A 23,441-nucleotide genomic window follows, 5' to 3' on the forward strand; every position below is an offset into this window, starting at 1 on the left:
GAGCCGAGACCAGAACCCTGAAACAGCAGTGATCTGACGAATACGAGAATGAGGCTGAAACGTACGGAAAAACAGGCGGAGAATCTGCATCGTCATGGAAACAGAGGAGATGGATGTCAGCGTTTCAGGTTTGAGTCAAACACAAACGTGGTGACAGACGGTGAATGAAGCATCGTTAAGTGAAAATACGCAGCGTTAACAGTTGAAACTGAGTTATATTTAGTTGTAGTTTGATAAATGACAGACGTTTGTTTTTCTGTTCAGTTAATGATACATTTGGCTGAAAAAGTCACTGTTCAGCGCCGAAGAAAAACAGAAAAACATCCCATAATATCAGATAGAATCTAAACACTGCCTCGGACGAAGACAAAACCCGCAGACATCCTGAAGACGATCAGATCAGCAGAAAACAGAAAAATCCAGACTGAAAGCAGCATCTGTGCAGGTTAAACTCAGGGTTTTTTAGTAAAACTTTAGTTTAAAACGGCTGCATTAAGAGCAAATCTGGTGGAAACTGGATTCACTGCCTCTTTAAAACCAAATATTTCACATCATATCAAACTCAAAACTCAGCTTAAGTCTGAACGCTGCATGAATCTGATTGGACCGTTGGGTATTTTTAACGTATTATTGCTGTGATACAGGATAAAAACTGTTATTGTCTATTTTTAGATTTTTATCCGTCTGAACGTACTCGGCATCAACACGTTAACGGTCTGAAACTGACAGAGTGTGGATGTTTCATTATTACTGGATTGTGACCAAATATGGGCTGAAATAGTAGAAAAATAACAACATGATGAATTTGACAGGATACTTTCAACTACAAAAAAAAAAAAAACAAAGTCCCACATTAACTCGACAATGAAATAAAAGAATGAACCCATGACCTGTATCTGGAAAACATGATTTTTTCACATGATAAACGACTAATTAGCCAGAAAATGAGCAAAAATGACCTCCAAACTTTTCACTTAGTTTTATTATAGTTTTTCCCCACATTTGTCCTCTCAATGATGCGTTCAAGGACAGATTAAAGAATCAGACGAATAAATAACCTCAAACCCAAGATGCTCTCTGTCTTTTCGAAGCCATTAATTGTTCATTGTCTGACTTTATGTCACCAGTACATAACAAAAGTAGATATGACAAGGTCCTTGAACACATCACAAAGGACAAAATGCTCCCAGCTGCTGGAAAATCTCATTGTCAGTTTTTAGAATCAGCTAAAACACAGAATCCTCAACTCCAGGACGCTCTTTATCTTTTCGATGTTCTTTTTTTTTTTTTTTTTTTTTTGCCGACACATTACATTTGCAGATATAAAAGGGTCCTTGAATGCATCAGAAAGCACAAAAACATTCCTAACTCACTTATATTTGTGTTTTTAAGACTCGGGCTTTTATCTGTAAATGAAAGGAAAAGTTTCTATTGATGCTGAATGGTATTTTCTGTGGTTAAATGTATAAAAACAGCAGAATGCGGTCCTTTAAATGGCACAACGCTGACCCTCACACCTCTCCATTTCAGACCTGCAGCCTCTGAAGGCATCGCCGTCCACTCGGACATGAAAGAGGATGATGAAACCTTCCTTAAACTCTGTCACTTTCGCTCAAAGCTGAAGAATGAAACTGCTCTTTTTGTCCTTCTGTTATAAATCTGAACAAAATGATTACTCTGCTTCAGAGTGTGGGGGGGGGGGGGGTTGATGGTGGGATGGGGGTGCAGCCGGACTTTTACAGCATCCACAGTTAACGTTGCATCATTTGGTGCAGAGACGGGGATCCTTCGGTAACACTCTGCTGCAGCATCAGCCAGGCTTCGTTATTGCTTAATCACAGTCAGATGAAAGTAGTCGCCGGACATTTACGTGTCTGTGAACTCACCACTGAACCCCCCCCCCCCAGTTCGCTCTGCTGCCTCACATCCAAGCCCTTATTTAGAAAACACCCATGACTCTTTACACGTAGCTCTGTTAAAAAAACAAAAACAAAAAACACAACAACAATGTAATTTACCAGCTTTTGTTGAGCATCTCTACTTGACAAATTGAGTTTGCCCAGTTGTCATGGCGACCGGAGACACAGGATGTAACTTCATCGATCATGAGACAGCGAGTGAAAGGCCTGCGGATCATTAGACTTCAGCAGGAGTTAATTTGTGAAAAACATGCGCCGGCAGCTGCTCTGACTGTCATTTTAATTATCGATCAGGAGGCTGATTACCCACATCGATGGCTCTTTTTGCGGAAAATGTCAAACGTTTGCACAAATTTCCCACCGATGATTTATGTAAACATCGGACCGTCTGAAGGGAAACAAGAAGAAAAAAAAAAAAAAACAGCCGGACTGGACGTTTTCAGGATCAATCGCAGTGAATGATTATTTTGCTTGAAAGTGAAATAAAACTAAATCACAGCGATGAAAAACCCACGAAGTTTGACGAATATTTCCTGTTTTTTTTCTCCCTCAGGCTTCGTTTCCACTCGAAGCTGACATGTTATTTTATTTATTGATCAGGAAGTTGATTATTCTGTAAATGATCAGATCAGCTGCTGTGGTTTTCCCACAGATGAGTCGTGTAAACAGCTTCCTTTCCTCAACTCAACCTTACATTTCAGAATTGGATTCATGATCAATTAAAGCGATCAATCAGTTATTTTGGTCCAAAGTCATAAATTAAACTGAATGAAATCTTCCATCGGGGAACAGTGATGAAAAATGTTATTCTCCTCAAAATATGACAGATATTTCACGTGTTTCAGCTCGTCCAGGCTTCAAAACTCATATTTTAATTATTGATCAGGAAGTTGATTATTCTGTAAATGATCAGATCAGCCGCTGTGGTTTTCCCACAGATGAGTCGTGTAAACAGCTTCATTTACGGGACCTGTCAGCCCGAAACAAGCGTCTGCCGTCGCATCTTTACATTTCAGAATCTGATTAATAATCAATCAAAGTGATTGATCAGTTATTTTGGTCCAAAGTCATGAATAAAACTGGATGAAATCTTCCATCAGGGCCTTTTTTTAATGAAAACACAGGGATGAAAAATGTTATTTTCCTCAAAATATGACAGATGTTTCATGTGTTTCAGCTCGTCCAGGCTTCAAAAGTCATATTTTAATTATTGATCAGGAAGTTGATTATTCTGTAAATGATGAATCAATGGATTTTCCAACAGATCCATACATTTTTTAAATATATTGGATTATTATTTGTTTTATTTGTTCTAATATTTGATACAATGTTGTTTTTTTGTTTCTTGTACAGTGACCGTGATACAATAATAATAATAATAATAATAATAATAATAATAATAATAATAATAATAATAATAATAATAATCTGCTTCTTTAAAGTCCATTATTAGGTGTTAATCGTCTCATATCCAACCCACAGTGATGTGGTTATTACGGTCGTAAAATTAAACTCCACTCTCCGATGTTGTGACATTCGACTCTTTCATGACTACGTTCCCTTTTTCCTTTTTTTTTTTTCGTTTTTCGCTTCAGTTTGATCGATGTTCATTTCGCTGGTTCAGTCGAGTCTGTTTTTGCTGAAAATGCTCAGATTCGACTCTTTCTTGTCGTCCGGCGGGAGTTTCTGCTGATGTTTTCTGGGCTTGTGACACCGCCATCTGCTGGTGTAAACCTAGAACAGCGTGGATATCAAAATATATGTATGAAATAAATAAAACTGAATGTATTCTGTTGATAATTTTAGCCACTTTCAGTTTCCAAAGCCTCAGTTTTACCATTTTACCTTATTTTCAGTGCTGGTGAGTGTTTTTTTCAAACATCGTATTGTTATTTGCTGTAGCCTTAGCCATCCTCGTAAGATGCTGGTATCTTATTTTCCTTTTCTATGTTGGGTTTTGGCCATGTGACCCCTGGTGCTTACTTTACCTCGTTTGACTGATTAATTCCTTCATTTTCCTGCTTGGCACTGGACATTTTGTTCTACATTTGTGGTAACAAGTGTTAAAAAATGACCTAATCACAAACCGTTGGCAAAAATTGGCATTTGTCAGTGGTTTTTTTCGCAATAAAGCCAGAAAAAACAGTAATATTTGCAGCAGATTCGACTCCTCACAGCAGGTGGAACCACTTTCCATGTGTCCAAAAAGCTAAATTGTGATTAAATACTTGTGTTCTTATCAGGTCGCCATGTAAATCCGTTGGAATCTCTGACCGGAATGACCTCGGCTGGACTGAATAAATACTGTGTTCTTGCTCAGGCTTCATTATCTGCATATTTTTAACGTTAGTGGAGCTGGTTTGGAGTCAAAGCTTAAAAAAAGATGAATTCATTTAAGAGAGCTGAGGAAGTAAACAGGCAAATCTGCCGCTTCAGCCAAACATCCTCAGACTTTTCTCTGTCAGGTCAGATTTTCTGCACAGTGTGTTTGTGTTTGTTCGAACTGAGCTGAGAGAGGTTTTTTTTCCCACTTTGCTTATAATTAGTCTGACATTTGGATGCATTTAGACGTGTGTGTGAAGTCCTAAACCAGTTAGAGTCCTCGTGGTTACAGATGTCTGAGAGGGGGCCCATGAATAATTCAGACGATTCACTTAAGTATCTGAAACATACAAATGGCTAAATTAAAGGAGTGCATGAATTACTAATTCGAGGGAATAATTGATCAGAAGTCCCAAATCGAACTCCCACTGGGCTCATGGACGCTCCGTTAATGCTTCAGATACCAATATGGTATAAAAGGACATTCATGTGTTAGTGTGGACGGAGCCCAGGGGCCCAATACAAAACCCTCCAAAACACTCAACGCCATCAAACCCCTGGTCCTCTTTTGGAAACAGAGACCAGACCAGGACCAGGACCAGGACCCGGACCTGGACCAGGACCAGACCTGGAGTCAGTTCAGGTCGGGATCTGGATCTCTGTGAGTTAAATCCAGGCATCGAGTCAAAGTGCAACAGGCGGGGACGTCAGATCAAAGCACTCCGAACAAAGCTGCTTCTACAATCCACCAGACCTCCTCCTCCTCCTCCTCCTCCTCCTCCTCCTCCTCTTCATCGCCTTCATTCCTTCTCCTCGTTCTGCTTCTGAAATCGGAGCTTGTTTTGATCTGTCGGCGGGAAAAGCCCAGCGTTCCCCAGAAATGAGTCCACGTGCCTCAGAGTCGTGGTCAGAAAAATAACCACAGCTTATGACCGAGTCTGACTCCGCCCCCTTCGATGCTCAGTAGTTTCCGGTCTCTGTCACTGGCGACGTCGCTGTGTTTGGGAGAAACAGTGGTTTGGGTGGGATCTGTGGTTTGAGTGACGCCGTCCTACGTATGACAGCGGCACGCTGAACATGTGGCCCCTCGCTGTAGCTGTGCTGCCGCGTCAGGCAGGCGCTAGCGACAACTGGCCGCTGGCTGTCGCCGCCGCTCGGCGGGCCGTTGCTGTTGTTGGTGTTCATCCGGGCCAGGAAGTGTGCGTGCGATGATGTGCCACGCTGGTTGAAACTGTGGTGGCGAGGCACGGCGCCACCGCTGCTGCCCATCTTTATGAGCGGCTGACGCTGCGAATGATGGCGCGTCACCGAGACGGCGCTTCTTTCCGGAATGACCTGCTGCTGGAGCGGAGTGGAGGAAGAGGAGGAGGAGGAGGAGGGGACGGACGTGGAGGAGGTGGGGTTATTAGAGGAGGAGGAGGAGGAAGAGGAGGAGGTGGAGCTCTTGGCGAGGCCGTCGCTCGGCAGTGTTGTCGTACTAAAGTACGATTCCGGCTCCGGGATCTGCTGCTGGTGATGGTGACCGCCGCCTCCGGCTCCGCCCCCGCCTCCACCACCAGCACCACTGCCGTTGCTGTTGTTGTTATGATGGTTGCTATGGTGATGGCTGTGGTTGTAGTGGTGGGTGCGCGTCTGGCTGTGGTGGTGGTGATGGTGGTGGTGAGCGCCTCCAGACGCTGCTGGGAACAGCGAGGACGTGGAGGTGGACGTCAGGACTTTGATGCCTCCGGTTCCCGACGCGCTGACCTCGTGGATGTGCTTCAGGAGCTCGTCCAGCGCCGACACGTCCACCACCGCCTGAGGCAGGGACTGCTGGGAGCTATGGTGATGTGGCCCGCCCCCTCCTCCTCCTAATCCACTTGCTCCGCCTCCTGCTGCTGCCGCTCGCTCCTCATTGGTCACTTTCCGCTCCTCCAGCAGGTGAAGCGACGTAGACGATGACGTCCCGGCTCCGTGGGCGGGTCCGGTGCTCAGTCCGTTCCCGTGGTGATGGGAGAAGGGGAACGCCTGCGGGGTCAGGGTGTTGCCTACGACGGCCATGAAGCCCAGACTGGACCCGGAGCCGCTGGCGCCGCTGACTCCAGGTTTGCCGTCCTTGCCGTTGTTGCAGTTCTGGTTCTTCTCGTACTGGTGGTGCCGCAGAGCCTTCATGTTCTTGATTGGCAGCTCGGGGGTGGAGTCTGGTGTTGGCAGACCAGAGAGCTCGCCATCAGCCTGGGAGAGAGACTGAACAGAGGTTAGACCCACAGGAACCAGCATGTGATCTGACATGACAGAGATGCAACAGATATGACTCAGACGCAAATGAGGTGGTTTTGGAGGAATCAAACCGTCAGTTCATTTGTTTAAACACACAGAAGACACGTCATGCTTTTTTAAAATTCCTCAGTTGGTCTAAAATGCCACAACACTTCATATATACTGGTAGTAACTGGGAAATGGAAGCAGATGAAGTAATTTTGTTTGATAAAACTCATTAATGCAGAATTTATTTCAGCATCAGACAGATCTTAACTAGTGCTCTGGTGTGTGTTTAATCTTCAGCTGCAAACACCAAGTAAACATTTGTAGGACATGAATCTTCAGTAGATATAGGCGCCGTGGGTTCTATATTTCTATAATTGGCAGGCTGATCATGCTCTGCCTTGTTTGTTGAAGTCGTTCCGTCTGAATGACTTTGTTTCAGTCATTTTATTGGATTCTTGATGTTTACGGGTGATTCATCAGCCTGAGCACTTCATTCTGAAAGGGGATTCAGACTTTTTTGTTTTATGTCAAAGTAAAATGAATGACATTTTCCCAACATTAGTAATCAAGAATACATTTCCACAAATCTGCTTAAAATTCATGTACAACTCTCTTCTCAACGTCTGCAGAATCTGCCTGAGGATGCTGCCGTTTTTCAGATTCCCTCAGTTTCCGTTTTAATACTTTAGTAAATCTAAAATAGAGTTTAATGTATGTGTCGTAGCTCTGAGTCTAAGTCATGACCCTGTTTTTGGTTGAGTTTGACCTCATCCACCCTCAGCGTCTGGTCCTGATGGGTCATCCTACCTGGGACAGGCTGAGCTCAGGGTCTCCCAGAGACAGACCCTGATGTCCAGGAGTGTGGAGGTGAGACTCAGATCGACCGTTTGGGATGAACGAACTGTACATTTTAGGAGTGGAGACGTCCAGTTTGTCCTCCTGGAAGAGGAAGAAGAAGAAAAGGAAGAGGCAGAGGAAGAAGAGGAAGAAGAAGAAGAAGAAGAGGAAAAGGAGGAGGAAGAGGAAGAGGAAGAGAAAGAGGAAGACGAAGAAGAAAAGAAGGAGGAAGAGGAAGAGAAAGAGGAAGAAAAAGAAGAAGAAGAAAAGGAGGAGGAAGAGGAAGAGAAAGAGGAAGAAGAAGAGGAAGAAGAAGAAAAGGAGGAGGAAGAGAAAGAGGAAGAAGAAGAAGAAGAAAAGGAGGAGGAAGAGAAAGAGGAAGAAGAAGACAAAGAAGAAAAAGAAGAGGCAGAGGAAGTAGAAGAAAAGGAAGAAGAAGAAAAGGAAGAAGAGGAGGAAGAACAAAGCATTAACTAACTGTTTCCAGGACAAAGATGAAAATCATGTAAAGACGCTACAAGATGAAAACAAAATAAGATACAAAATGACAAAACGATGCAACAAAATGATAATGATGTAAAAGCTGCTATAAGATTTGCCTGGTTTGCTATTGTATGATTAGCCTATTTATCTGTTTATTTATTTATGTGTTGTTTTCTCTTTTTTTCTCTCTCCTCTTCTTTCTTTTATATCTTCTTCTTATTCTAGTAAATGTTCTTGTACTTGTAGAATCTAAGCCCTTTTTCTGTACTTGGCTGGAACCGTTCAGGCTGAGTACACTTTCCTATATCTGTCATGTCTAAGGGTTTTCTTCCAGTGCATTAGTCCTTCGTAATCTATGTGATGGTTTTATTATGTTGGTCGTTTGTTCAGAACAGACGGAAATGAGCTTTTCTGCTAAGTCTGGTGCATGCATCTTGTTCTTTGTAACTAATGCCAAAACACACTGTCCTGTAACTGAATGAATAAACACAAAAAAATAGATGAGCACGATGAATAAGGATGAATAAAAATGAAAACATAAAATATACAACTTCTTGTTTGTTTGTTTTCAAAACTATGACAGACATAAAAAATGGAACAAGATGAAAATATTGTTATGATAAAAGCAACAAACCTAATATGACAAAAACAAGATAAAATACAAGGAAAAGATGCAACAAGAAGAAAATGTAAGGGATGCAACAAGATGTCAATCACATAAAAGACTCAATAAGATGCCCCCCCCCCCAAGAAAAAAAAAAAAAAAAAACTATGTAAAGACAACATGAAAACAATATAAAAGACAGAAAAGGGCGTCAGAACATGTGGGCTGACCTTGGGCTGTCCGTCCAGAAGCCCGTTGAGTTTGGCGAGGGATCGCAGCGACAGGGCGTGAGGCAGCGACGCCTCGGGGTCCTTCCCCATCCTCCGAGCCCGGTGGGCGGCGCTGCGGCTGCAGTAACACGACACCAGGAAACCGGACAAGATGGCGCCCAGGAAGAAGGCGACCAGCACGCAGGCGATGAGCAGCGTGTAGTGGACGTTGGCGGTGGAGCGAGGGTCCAGGTCTGGAAGACGGCGAACGCCTGAGGAGACCAGAGGGGGGGGCAACAGTTTGGTTTGGGTTTTGGACGATTTTATTGGCCTTTTATTACCTCCGCAAGGAGGTACTGTGATCACTTTGCTTTGTGTGTTTGTTTGTTAGCAACTTTATGGGAAAACTCTTCCACCCATCTTTCCCAAATCTTCCCCACAGATAGGCCTAGGCCCTGGGACCAACCCAGTACATTTTGGTCCCAGTAGGCCAAAGTTCAAGGTCACAGCAAGGTCACAACATCTACAATTTTCCTATCTCTCATCTTTGAGCAATTTTTTAAAATTCCTAAAAAAATTCAAAACGACTCCGATTAGCCTCCAATTTGATCCACCTGTAGCGTAAAACAATATCTTGTATCTGGCACAAAACTGTCCACATCCACTGTGGAATGTGGACTCTGTGGACATTTCCATTTAACATTGAAAATCCCATTTACCACACATTTTTCATTCTAACTCAACAAATATTGATTGGAATTGAATCTAATTGGACAGACACATGACTGGTACCAGGCTCCAACTTCTTCTGCTGTATGGAACAACCTGGAAACTGTTGAATTTAAACAGAAATAGTCGATCCACACACGCACACTGTTTGGGGTGCTTGGCGGAGGTTTGCGTTCTCTGGACACTTTTTTCTCTATGTTCTGGTTTTTGCATCTTCTGTTGTAGAGCCCAGCCGACTAATCGGGCCGATTACAGCGTATCACAGATTAATCAGCATTGGCCAATATGTAACCGATTTATAAACTTTTTTGCTTCGAAGACTCTGTTGTTCACTGCGTGAAGAGTTAGAGGAACAGTAAAGCCTGTCAGTTTCACTTTCACTTCCACTCGGACAATCATGCTATAACCCCCCCCCCCACACACACACACACACACAATCATAGAATAATGGACCGCCCCCCCCGTTCGAAAGTATTGGACTGCCACCCCCTCCTCTTATGAACTATTCACCCCCCCCACACCCCCCTGTCTGTGCACTTGCTGTCTCCCTCACAGTTTTATTCTGCAGACAGGCCTGGGTGTTAATAGTGTAGGGGAGACTGGGGACAGTTGTAACACAGGTCAGTTGTAACACTTGCAGTTGCTCCAATCAGGAACAACTTAGGACTCACCTAATTCACTCTGCACATGCTCAGTTTAGTCCTTAGTCCACATGGGCAGTTGTAGTGCCATGAAGCAGACACATCAGAATTTGTGAGAGAAAATATAATTTTGTGGTCAGTCATATTTTTTGCTCTAATTATTTTTGTGATTGCATAGTTTTCTTTGTAGTTGGACTCATTAAAGGTAGGTGTTGTTTACATTTTAAAGAATGATTTACCAAACAATTTTTATGTCACTACTTATAAAATATAGACTCACATCTTTTTCAATAGTCTGCTCTCCCCAGCAGAAAAACTCCAACATCTGTTTAGTCTAATATCCGACTATTATACACAGGTTTAAAGTTGGGTCAATTATATTTGTGAGATAAACAAAGATTTATGCAACTGAATCCGCCTGTTCACAATTATCTAATATATGATTATTATATCCTGTGTAGATCAATGTTCTTATTTCATATATCGGCCGATATATCAGTTATTGGCCAATATTGAATATCGGCCAATATATTGGATATCGGCTTTTTTAGCCCTCAATATCAGTATCAGCCACCCAATCGGCTCTATTCTGTTGTGTAACTTTTTTCATACTGCGTCTGCTCTTTATTTTTATCTCTGTTTTGTTGTTGCTTGTATCTAAAAATTGCTTCTTTCAAGACGACAAATCAATCAATAAATGCATTTACCTGCACATAAAGCAGTGATGTTCTTTTTTTTGTACTTCTCATACACTCTAAGTTAGCAATCACAGTAAAGTCAGCTACAGTATCAAGTCAGCTGAGAGAGGAGGAAGAGGAGGAAAGGTGAGAACGAAGAGCAAGGGAGGAGAGAAGAAGAAGAAGAAGAAGAAGAAAGGCAGCGGGAGGACAGAGACGTGGATTGGACTTAATGAGAAAGAGGTGAAGTTCGAGGAGAAAGAAAAAGAGACGGTGATTGGAGGTGAGGGAGGAGGAGGAGGATGGGGAGGACGACAAAAGGATGGAGGGATGGAGGAAGAGGAGGGAAGATGAAAGAGTTTATTGTTTAGCATGTTGTCAAGTCCAGATTGAACATCAAAGAGGAAACAGTGAGTTATCAGAGTTCAGCCCCGAGAGATGAATGGAAAAGACAGTCCATGAACGAGAAGGATAGATAGATAGATAGATAGATAGATAGATAGATAGATAGATAGATAGATAGATAGATAGATAGATAGATAGATAGATAGATAGATAGATAGATAGATAGATAGATAGATAGATAGATAGATAGATAGATAGATAGATAGATAGATAGATAGATAGATAGATAGATGGATGATGGATGGATGGATGGATGGATGGATGGATGGATGGATGGATGGATGGATGGATGGATGGATGAAAAATGGATGATGGATGGATAGAAGATGGATGGATGGATGGATGAAAAATGGATGATGGATGGATGGATGGAAAATACATGGATGGATGGATGGATGGATAGAAGATGGATGGATGGATGGAAAATACATGGATGATGGATGTATGGATGGATGTATGGATAGAAGATGGATGGATGGATGGATGGATGGATGGATGGATGGATGGATGGAAAATACATGGATGATGGATGTATGGATGGATGGATGGATAGAAGATGGATGGATGGATGGATGGAAAATACATGGATGGATGGATGGATCACAAAAGTCGTCCAATTCAAAGAAAATCAACAGTTTAACTCATTTAAAGAACAGTTTAATTTAAAGAACAGTTTAATTTAAAGAACAGTTTAACTGATTGAAGGAAGAGTTGAACAACAAACAACCAAAGAACCTAAACAAATAAATGTAAACTGAAAAAAACTTTTAAATAAAAAAACACATAACGACGTAAATCAGATGAAAAATAAAGAAAACATTGACTCTTTGACGACTCACATGACGTTGACGCTTACCTGTAAAATTACTGAAGTCTAAATCTATATGTTTAATTCCAGTTTCAAGAGTTCAGGAGTTTTATTTTTTCTTCAACAGAACAGTTTGATTCTACTGCAGAATCGTCACTAACTCAGCTGAATATAACCTGATTGTTCGCAGCTGAACGAAGTATCGACGTCTTTCCGAGGCTCCGGTTAGACTTGAGGAGAGGTGTCAGAGGTGGAGCTTATGTCTGAGATAAAGATCAAGAAGCAGCGCCTCGTTAAAGCCCAGACGCCGACAGTCGGAGAAGACGTCACAGCTGTGGGAGATGGAACACCCGACCTGTCTGCTCTGGATCAAAACCAGCAGCGAACGCAACACCCACCGACAAAGACCGACAAAGACCGACAAAGACCGACAAAGCCACAGATCCAGAGCAGCCACGAGTCCGACTGCGTACAGCTCAGAGAACAGAGCGGAGGGAGGCGGGTTAAAGCTGACACCAGAACACCAGGCTTATCAACGGGAGGCCTTTAACCCTTTGGAGACCAGCGTGTCTCCGGCGCCACTATATTAGAACACACGTCACTCAAATTACCATGACTCATCTGAAAGCTGAGATCGGGTTCTTTCCATTGGTCTAGAACACATTAGGGTAGAGGTCTGCATTGGCTGAGGGGGAGGGGTGGAAGTGGGCGGGGCTCAGAGCAAGGTTATTATCATTAACGAACACTAACCAAATGACGAAAACTAGAACTGAAAAAACATTTTCATTAACTGAAATAAATAAAAAACTTTAATTACACTGTGAAAAAAATCTGTAATTTAACAGAATTTTCACTGTTTATTTTACAGATTTTTCCTGTATTTTTAAGATAGAGTGATAATGACAAAAACAGACTGTGATTTTACATGTCAAATGGAAAATAACAAAAAAACTGTAGCTGTGAATAACCATAAAATTTCCATTTTTTAAAAGATTTTTTTCACAGTTACAATACATTTGCAAATGTATCATAATTTGACAAATATTCTTTTTTTTATTTAAGATTAAACTGTTAATTTAAAGTTAAATACTGTAAAAAAAAAAAATAAATAAATAAAACAAGATAAAATTACTGACAATTAACGGTAACAGAAGTATTTGTTCTGTCAGTTGAACCAGACTTGTTTGTTAATTGACAAATATCTTGTGTAATTACAGGAGGTTTCACAACAAAAATGTTGAATAAATGTATTTGTGTGAATGTATAACATGTATAAGCACTGATGAACTGTCCAAATACAGTTTTTATCAGTGGATTGGACAACTGAGTCTCATTGAAAATTATTTCTATATATATATTTATAGGTAATTTGATTGTTTTAATACATGAAAATAGTCTTTATTAAACATTAAAAAGTGAAAAAAAAAAGAAGCAAAATCTCATGTAAAGTTAAGGCAAAAAACTGTATTTTAATTATGGAAAATTACCGTATTTTTATGAGATGGTTATTTTCCGTTATTAAACAGTATTTTTCGGCACCCCTGCTGCCCAAATAATACCGTTTTTTTACTGTTTTTTTTTTTTTTTACAGTGCAGTATTGTGATTTGTATCATATCACCAGATTCTTGCTAATACACACCCCTAATTTTCACACCTTTTGAGGAAGTGTTCGAGGCTTAAGGACCCACATTAGAAGGAGAAGGACTGGAAGGACCTTCAAAAAGCCTGTTATTATTTCAGAGTTCAGTCCTAAATTTGCTCAGAAGGGGCTTCGTGTCCCTAAAAACCGGATCAAAGGACTGGAAATATCCCCAGAAACAAAAAGGCGATTTCACGCCCCGCTCTGTCGGCCGTTGGGGGGCTTTTTCCACCGATCCCAGCCGGCCGGGGGATTCGAACTGGCAACCCACTCCGACCTCAAAGCCGGCATCGCCTCGAGGCCTTGGAGGCTTCGCTTTGATACGAGACAGCTCTTCAAGCAGCATGGAACAAATCAGCCTTTTTATGCAGAAACGCCATCAAAATAGAGCGAGGACTCATTACACGTCCAGTCAGGATTAACACACACACACACACACACACACACTCAGCCTCCCCTCACGCAAACACAGATGATTTCATGTTCGTTATTTCCACGCTTTCATCTCCGTCCTTCACTCTGACAGTTATAAATAGGATGATGGAGACGCACAGAGAAAAATATTATGCTAATTACAGCCCGACATGGAAGCGCTCAGTCCCCTTAGCCTCTCTTTTCTTTTCTATTCCTCTCTTTTCTTTGCTTTTTCGTTCCTCTCTTTTCTTTTCGGTCTCAGAGTTTCTCTCCCCGCTGTCACTCGGAGGTTTTTAAACTCTGCTCAAATCTTCTGGGTGAAGTTTTCGCCCATTTTCCTGTCACACTTTCCAAAGTTCTTCTTAAACTCTACTCCTCTCTGCCTCAAACTCCTACTTTCTACATATCTTCCGCCCGTCTTTATTTTTTTATTTTTTTTTCCCTCCATCTTCTGATCTGTACGTTTTATTTTTCTGACACTGCTTTAAAAATTCACACAACAATACGAGGTTCGTGGGAGGAAAACAAATGGAGTTTGGGGCAGTTTTTGGACAGAAGAAAATACTGGGTTAGGAAAAAATAGACACTGCACTCGAAAAACAGTTTCATTTTCATGATTTTTAGATGTTTATTGTGTTTTACAGGACGTTTTGCATTGAAGACTTTTTATGGCAACTTCTGAAAGAAATTTTCTCTATATTTAACCTTTTCTAAATGAATTACCACCATTTATTATAACATTATCCTCCACATTTAGCAGTTTTCACCTTAAACCATAATCTTTAATAACGGAATGGTTTCCCATAATGCCCTTGGCTATGAGTTTGGGCAGTGAAGCACAATTAGAAGCATTTTCTTTTCTTTTTTTTTTTTTTTTCTTGTTTTTTTCAATTTTTGTCACTGACAAAACTTTCGGTCATGACTCTGCTCATAATTACTGATTACTTTCTTATTGATTTATCTTTTTTTTCTGAATCATTTGGTAAACTTACCCATAGTTAATAATAACTTCTATTGATATTCTTTTTGATTTTTGGATTTTTATTCAATTTCGAGGTCAAGTTTTGTTGTATCGTTGTTTCGGTTTCATGACTAATAACTGAAAAATCTAACCAATGTGTTTTTAAAGATATAGTTTTAAACAGTGTTGTAGTCGAGACCGGCTAGACCGAGACCAGGACACTGTAGAGACTGAAAGGTATCGAGACCAAGACAAGACCGAGACCAAAGAGTCGAGACCAAGACCGAGACCAAAGAGAGTCGAGACCAAGACGAGACCAAAGTGAGTCGAGACCAAGACAAGACCGAGACCAAAGAGAGTCGAGACCAAGACCAAGACCAAAGAGAGTCGAGACCAAGACAAGACCAAGACCAAAGAGAGTTGAGACCAAGACAAGACCAAGACCAAAGAGGGTCGAGACCAAGACGAGACTGAGACCAAAGAGAGCTGAGACCAAGACAAGACCAAGACCAAAGAGTCGAGACCAAGACAAGATTGAGACTAAAGAATGTCGAAACTAAGACAAGACCGAGACCAAAGAGAGTCGAGACAAGAGTTGAGACCAAGATAAGATTGAGATTAAAGAATGTCGAGATCAAGACAAGACCGAGACCAAAGAGAGTCGAGACCAAGACGAGACCAAAGAGAGTCAAGACCAAGACGAGACCAAAGAGAGTCAAGACCAAGACGAGACCAAAGAGAGTCGAGACCAAGACCGAGACCAAAGAGAGTCAAGACCAAGACGAGACCAAAGAGAGTCAAGACCAAGACGAGACCAAAGAGAGTCAAGACCAAGACGAGACCAAAGAGAGTCGAGACCAAGACGAGACCAAAGAGAGTCGAGACCAAGACCGAGACCAAAGAGAGTCAAGATCAAGACCGAGACCAAAGAGAGTCGAGACCAAGATGAGACCAAAGAGAGTCGAGACCAAGACCGAGACCAAAGAGAGTCGAGACCAAGACTGAGACCAAAGAGAGTCAAGATCAAGACCGAGACCAAAGAGAGTCAAGACCAAGACAAGACCAAGCCCAAGAGAGTCGAGACCAAGATGAGACCAAAGAGAGTCGAGACCAAGACGAGATCAAAGAGTCGAGACCAAGACAAGACCAAAGAGAGTCGAGACCAAGACAAGACCAAGACCAAAGAGAGTTGACATCAAGAGAAGACCGAGACCAAAGAGAGTCGAGACCAAGACAAGACCAAGACCAAAGAGAGTTGACATCAAGAGAAGACCGAGACCAAAGAGAGTCGAGACCAAGACAAGACCAAAGAGAGTCGAGACCAAGACGAGATCAAAGAGTCGAGACCAAGACAAGACCAAAGAGAGTCAAGACCAAGACAAGACCAAGACCAAAGAGAGTCGAGACCAAGACAAGACCAAAGAGAGTCCAGACCAAGACAAGACCAAAGAGAGTCCAGACCAAGACAAGACAGAGACCAGAGTTGAGACCAAGATAAGATTGAGACTAAAGAATGTCGAAATCAAGACAAGACCAAATAAGTTGAGTCCGTGACAAGACCGAGACCACAAAAGACTGGTCTCGAGAACTCCATCACTAGTTCTAAATTGAACTATTTTCTTCTCATTTGTCCTGCATTAATTCTAAATTATTCTGTGAAGGACTGCAGTATGATTGTACATTTACACCTTTTCCCTCGGTGTTTGTGTTCATTTCTATGTACATTTGATAAACTGAGGGGGAAAAAAAACACAGCAAAATGAAAACCGAGCAGTGATGATGATTGGATTAAAAGAACAGGCTTTTGAACAGGCTGAACTACTGAACCAAACAACAACAGCAGCATTTATGTAAACTTATTGAATTCAGGAACAAGAGCAAAAGTGCTTCATCAGCCAGAAGACGCAGAGGAGGAAATTAGACCGAGACGACGGCGGTTTCCTCGATGCTGGAGAACAAAACTACATGTTATTATCAGTTTTATTGGATATTCAAGTCAAATCTGGTTAAATCTGTTTCTTTTTCGCGTTTCTGCTCAGACGTCGCAGATTGTTTTCACTTCATGCATCTGTCGCTACAAATTAAAAGATATAAGAACATCTTCTCACACTAAAGTCTCAAAATATACAGCATTCTTCTTCTTCCACCTTTATCTTTGTGGTTTTTTCAGGGTTGAAATGATCATATATATTTATTTTTCATCCTCTTTTCTTCAGACACAACAAGAAAATACAGGAAATCTGTGCACAGCCTGAAAAAACTGAACTAAACATCTGACATGTGCCGAGTCAAACCTGATTATTTTTATTCAATTTGTCGATTATTTTAATTTTTGTAGGATTTGTAAATTAGTGTAAATTTTTGTTCAATTTGTTGATTAATTTGTTCATTTTGTTGACCCCCCCCCCCCTTTTTACACAATTTTTCTGTTCGTTTTTGCTTCCATTGATAATTTTTTTCAGTTTGTGGCTCATTTTGCGGATTTTTGTCAATTTTGTTGATTTCTTCCCTTTTAGTTCAATTTGCTGATTAATTTGTTTGTTTTCTTGATTTGTTTCCCTTCTTGATCAATTTCTTGATTTTTTTTTTTTTTTATTTTGTTGATTTTTCCTCCCTTTTAGTTCAATTTCTTGATTATTTTGTTCATTTTTGCTCAATTTGTCTGTTACTTTGTTAATTTTTTTTTTTTTGCAATTTACTGATTTTGTTATTTTTGTTGATAAATTTGCTCATTTTGTGCTTTATTTGTCTATATTGTTGACCCCCCCCCTCTTTGTCTAACTCTTTTTCTGTTCATTTTCAGTTTGTGGCTCATTTTGCTTATTTCTGTTGAATTTGTGACTCGTACAAATCCTCAGTAAATTAATGCCATAAATCTCATACTGTCTGAACAAAAGGCTTAAAGATATGTTAAATACAAAGGGAGGTCACACTAAATAAAACCACTTTGGTTTATAGATTGGATCTGAATACAGACAAATGCACATGTGTGGACATTAGAACTTTACTTTATGTAAAAAATATAAATACCATTTAAATTTTAAGAATGTTACATTCTAATTCAAATTTTCTCATTTTCCTTAATATTTCCCTCTCACTTGTGTTTTTTTTCCACCTGTCTTTCTATTGCACTGGTGTGTTGCATGTTGCTACTGTCAACTGGGAAATTTTCCCATGGTGGGATCAATAAAGTCTTATCTTATCTTACCTTAACTGATCTTTACGAAACCAAAAAACAGAATGTTGGACTCTTGCACAGGACTGTACATCGTTACGTATCCACTAGGGATGTAACGATATGAAAATTTCATATCACGGTTATTGTGACCAAAATGATCACGGTTATCATTATTATCGCTGTATTGTTGAAATTGTGCTCAAAATGTTCAAAAAGTACTAATACACACACTGAAATAATTTAACCTAGTTGTATTTAAAAAAAAAAAAACCCAAACAAACAAACAAATAAAGTAATAGGCATAATGTACTTTCTGTTGGCAGAAACATTCAAATATTAACATGTAAACATCAAACATACAAATGTGCGTTAAAGACGTCACCTTATGGCCACTGTTTGACCATTTTCTAAACCAAGTTTGAGTTGTTTCAGTTTCTTTTTCATACATAGACATTACAAACTGGCATGCGCGCCTGGGATGCTGCTGCTTCTCCAGGAAATGAGCAGTACTGTGAGTTTTCAAAGTGCGGTAAAACATGGTTATCATGATAATTAGAATTTAAACGGTAATACTGTCTGGAATTTTACTGCAGTTTATGGTTATACCAGTAATCGTTCCATCCCTAGTATCCACATAAATAAACTATACTGTCTCAGCCTCTGTTTTAAGACACCACCACCAATAGTATCTCATATTTTCTCTCTGTTTCCTTTAAACCAGTGATTTTCAACCTTGGGGTCGGGACCCCACATGGGGTTGCCTGAAATTTCGAGTATTGATAAAAAAAACAAAAACAAACTTACAACTTACTGCTGAAAAATAAATGGTGAGTTGACAGAGACAATCCCAACACATAAAAGACATGATGAACTCTGAGTCTGAAACTGCAGCACTGTGGTTCTGTTTATCTGTCAAATGTTCATTGTGGTCAGTTTCAGATGCTGCAGCTCTTTCCTACTTCATAGTTTGAGTTCTTGTTTGTTCAGTATTAATTGTCCTCCTTGTAAATCCAAGATGAACTGACTGTACATATCCTGACCAAGGAAAATCCAATTCTCCTTTTGTGCAGTAATCTACACCTGGATTTACTGCCTCTGTCCATAATAATATATATTATATGGACTAAATATCATCTAAAATTAACCTGTATTTGAAACATAATATAGCAAACTAGTACATGATTAAATACAAAATCATTTCAGCAAAAAAAAAAAAAAAAAAAAAAAAAAAAAAAAAAAGTCTCTGTTTTGAATGTCTGGGGTCATCAGAAATTTGTGTTGTTAAAATGGGGTCACGGGCCAAAAAAGGATGGGAACCAGTGCTTTAAACATCCTATTCTGCCCAGTTTATTTCTCCATGTGACTGAGACTGAACCTAAATGAGATGTAAGTGTAAAGGGTTGAGGTGGAAATCCACTGCTGACTTTAATGATGGGCTGATAATTGACTGGACGGCGGCCCTTCTGTCAGAAACGAACTGTGGCTTTAAGGCCGAGGCAGACGAACGGCGAAGTCAAGCTCCAGAAACTTCTACCCTATTAGCATGTTCTCTCTCTCTCTCTCTCTCTCTCTCTCTCTCTCTCTCTCACTCTCTCTCTGGGTGTTTCTCCGGTGCTGCGTATTGCTCTCTCGCCCACTCGTTCTGCAGAAGATGCATTGGTATTCATACGAAGGCAGACGCCAGTGACAGGGTCTGTGGGAGCGAGCGAGAGAAAAGAACGAAATGACAGCGAGATGAAGGAGGGAGAGCGAATGACAGACGTGGATTAAGGCCGAGAGAGAGAGAGAGAGTGAGTGAGAGAGAGAGGGGAAATGTAAAAGAGAGAGAGAGAGAGAGGGGACGAGAGACCTTGTCAAGTCTGACTTTTTCACTTCGCCGCCACCGGTAACACACACTACTCGTTCACTTTAAAGGTCAGAGCGCTCACACACACACACACACACACACACACACACACACACACACACACACACACACGCACACACACACACACATATACAGTTTACATGTCTGAAGTGTGTGTCAGGTTTGCGGTGCATAATAATGAAGGTGTTCCTACGCCGCCTCCTCGACACGCTCCGATTCTTCATTAATTTACAGTGAACGTTCGTACGGCGCCAGGAAGAAACTCCCTGAACAGATAAACGAGGAGGTGAAAGGAAATGAAATGTGAAATGACAAACAGGCTGATAAATTATAGAGTGATTTGACTCATTTGAGGCAGATGTGATTAAAACAGCAAACAAAGCCACGCTCACCTTCATTTCCTGTTTTACATCCAATATTAAATGACCGTTTAACATTTGAGGAACCTCGAGGAAAAAACCCTTGAAATGCTTTCTTGAATTATGTCCCGTAACGTTTAAACTCATCACCACAGGCTGTTAGAAATATTGGATGAAGAACGGCGATGTTTCTGAACCGTTTTGAAGCCACTAGTTTGGGATTTGACTGGTGCCATGTTGGCCTTTCGGGGCTGAAAGTGACCACATTTGGATAAAAGGGGCGGAGCTACAGAAGCCCAAGGGGTCAGAGGGGTGCTAATGCTAAATGCTAGCTTACTAACCAGGTGAAACTATAAAGTTTATTGTACAGTCATACAGTCTTTTATCCACAGCTACAATAGAACTGTCAGCAAAAAATGTATTAAAAAAACCCAAACATAACCTGTATTTGCAGCCGGTAGATGGAAAACAGGAGCTAAAAGATAATAAAACCAAACTAAAATGTGGAAAACAGGAGCTAAAAGATAATAAAACCAAACTAAAATGTGGAAAACAGGAGCTAAAAGATAATAAAACCAAACTAAAAGATTGTTTTTTCTATTCTGTTTTTCTGCAATAGAAAAACCAGTAGGCTATTTCGTGCCACAGTACTGTCACAGTAGCCAATGCCATTAAATAAACCGATTTAAGTCCACATAAAATAAATGAGACTGGAATGACTCCTGGAAAAAAAAAAGCTCAGTGTAATTGTGACATCACCCACTGGTTTCTGAACTGTTTTAAAGCCAATCATTTGGGGTTTGACCAGTGCCATGTTGGCTTTTTGGGGAAATAAGTGACCATATCTGGATAAAAGGGGCGGAGCTATAGGAGCCTGAGTAGTCAGAGGTGTGCTAATGCTAAATGCTAGCTTACTAACCTGGTAAAATGGTACAATTGATCAAGTTTTGCATCACAGTCCTTTCACAGTCTTGATAGAGGAACATATTAACACAACTACAATGGACACATGGATTATTAAATAAACTGAAACTCTGAAAGGGTGAAAATTTAAAGATAAACCAGGTTATTTATTAGAAGGTCTAAATTAAACACATGAGACCAGAATGATATTTACTTCATTTACACATATGATGTTTGTCAATTTAAAGGATAATTTTACAATTCAAGAGGCCAGAGTTTGCGGTAACATTGGAAAAGAAATATTTAGTTTGGTGTTAAACGGCTCAGTAGACTGTATCTGTGGTTTTATGTGATACACATTATCAACACCACAACAGTCATGACATGTTTCACCTCCTTCTTTGAGACCAATGTGTAAAAGTCTTACAGAGGTTTAATGGTTCCAGTCAGGTCATGTTGAAGCTGCAGAGACACGTCTTCAGACTCTGACAGTTCTGACTTTCAGGTGCGTTGTCTTTATATTTACAGATTTTCACAGTTCAGCAGTTTTACAACAAACTCACACTTTAGTCACAAAGGAAATTATCCTTAAACTGACAAACTCCATATGTGGAAATGATTCATAATAGGATCAAAACCATTGACTATAATATATTTTTTCTTCTGAAATAAGGTCCCATAGGTCCCATGTGGGAGGAGGTGGGACTTCAGGTCCCTTTACTGGGATGTTATTTGCTTTTATGTTCCATATGGATTATTATGAGGTGTTATAGATGGTCACAAATCATTATGAATGGGTATTTATTTAACCATTAACCAGGAAAGAATCACTGAGGTCAGAAGGACCTTTTACAAGAGCAGCAGCAGGTTTCAGACCAGGTGGCGACCAGATATACTGTACATATACACAAAGGTGAAAAGGATAAAATGACAAAATATAAATAAAAATAATAAAATATGTACATAAATTACATAAAACACCTACAGCCAGATGGTACTGCCTCCATGTCTTTGAAAAGTGACCACTGAGACCAGATCCTTAGGTTTCAGGTCATGTTGTAATGGGTTCTTTAGGATCGATATAGATCATGATGGGGTGTTATGGGATGCTACAGGTCATTATGGGATGTCATGAATCATTAATGGTTGTATTAAATGTTAGAGACTGGGCTTTTCATGGGAGGATTCTTAAAGACGCCAAATTTGCACTGAATCTGCATCTAACTACAACTGCACTCTGAGCGTTCAAAGACACACTGAGCTGCTGTTTATCTGAGTTTAAAACATCCAGTGGACGAACAGAGGGAGTATGGATGCATGTGGGGGGATTTAAACCTTCAACCTCAGGAGTAAATATGACACAGCTTAAGCCCAAGGACAATAACAATAACAACCAGATGAAAACACGTTCACCTTCACTTCCTGTTTTACATCCACTATTAAAAGACTGTTTAACATGTGAGGAACCTCATGGAAAAAAAAAAAAAATCCCTTGAAATGCTTTCTTGAATTATGTCCCATAATGCACTGGACAGAGGAACCCAGATGTCACACATTGGTTTCTGAACCGTTTTGAAGCCTGTAGATTTGACCTGTGCCATTTTGGCCTTTTGGAGCCATAAGTGACCATATTTGGGCTACGTTTACATGTAGCTGAGTATTTTGGAAAATAGATATTTTCCCATCTGTTTAAAAAAAAAACCCTTGTGCAAACGTGACTGTTTTCGGAAAAATCATCGTTTGCACGACCCCGTATATCGACATGTCAAGTGCATGACAGCCTGTGTGGTGAGACTATCGAGTGCTTTAACCAATCACAACAAAACATTACTTCCATTAGTCACATGTGACACAAATATATTTTCGTCGAAAACTGTGACATCCATCCGATCTCAGTTTCCCTCTGTTTACATGCAAATGCAAAAACAGAGATTTCCAGACATCTCCACTTTGGCCGGAGTTTTTAGAAACCATTGTTATCGGTGTGTGTGGCCATTGTTGTCGTGTAAAAGATAAGCACAAATACAGAGAACAATTTCTATTTTACCTGGCTACATGAAAACATAGGCCGTTTCTGAATACCAAGAACGCAGAGTACGGTCTTGTGAACTCGGCTTCTTGTAAGTCTATCTGTAACTGAACGGCTGGTACTTGTGAACTTTCCTCCCTGTCTCCGCTGTATTTACACCATCTGCTCCATAATGTATTTCTCTTAAATCACCACAATGTCACTCAAGT

The 23,441-nt window shown here is 40.5% G+C and overlaps 1 protein-coding gene across 1 annotated transcript in view; it reads right to left on the bottom strand.

Annotated features, from left to right (window-relative positions):
* Positions 1-458: 458 nt before the first annotated feature.
* The window catches only part of LOC115428200 (myb-like protein A), a 79,135-nt gene continuing 56,152 nt past the window's right edge, over positions 459-23,441 (bottom strand). Inside the window, exons 6-8 of the mRNA XM_030147039.1 lie at positions 8,643-8,893; positions 7,296-7,427; positions 459-6,455 (exon numbers count right to left, since the gene is read on the bottom strand). Coding sequence (XP_030002899.1) covers positions 5,202-6,455; positions 7,296-7,427; positions 8,643-8,893 — 1,637 coding nt within the window. The 3' untranslated portion in view covers positions 459-5,201. The remainder of the gene's footprint in view (positions 6,456-7,295; positions 7,428-8,642; positions 8,894-23,441) is intronic.

The sequence above is a fragment of the Sphaeramia orbicularis genome, chromosome 11, assembly GCF_902148855.1.
Source record: "Sphaeramia orbicularis chromosome 11, fSphaOr1.1, whole genome shotgun sequence".
NCBI classification, from domain to species: Eukaryota; Metazoa; Chordata; class Actinopteri; order Kurtiformes; family Apogonidae; genus Sphaeramia; species Sphaeramia orbicularis.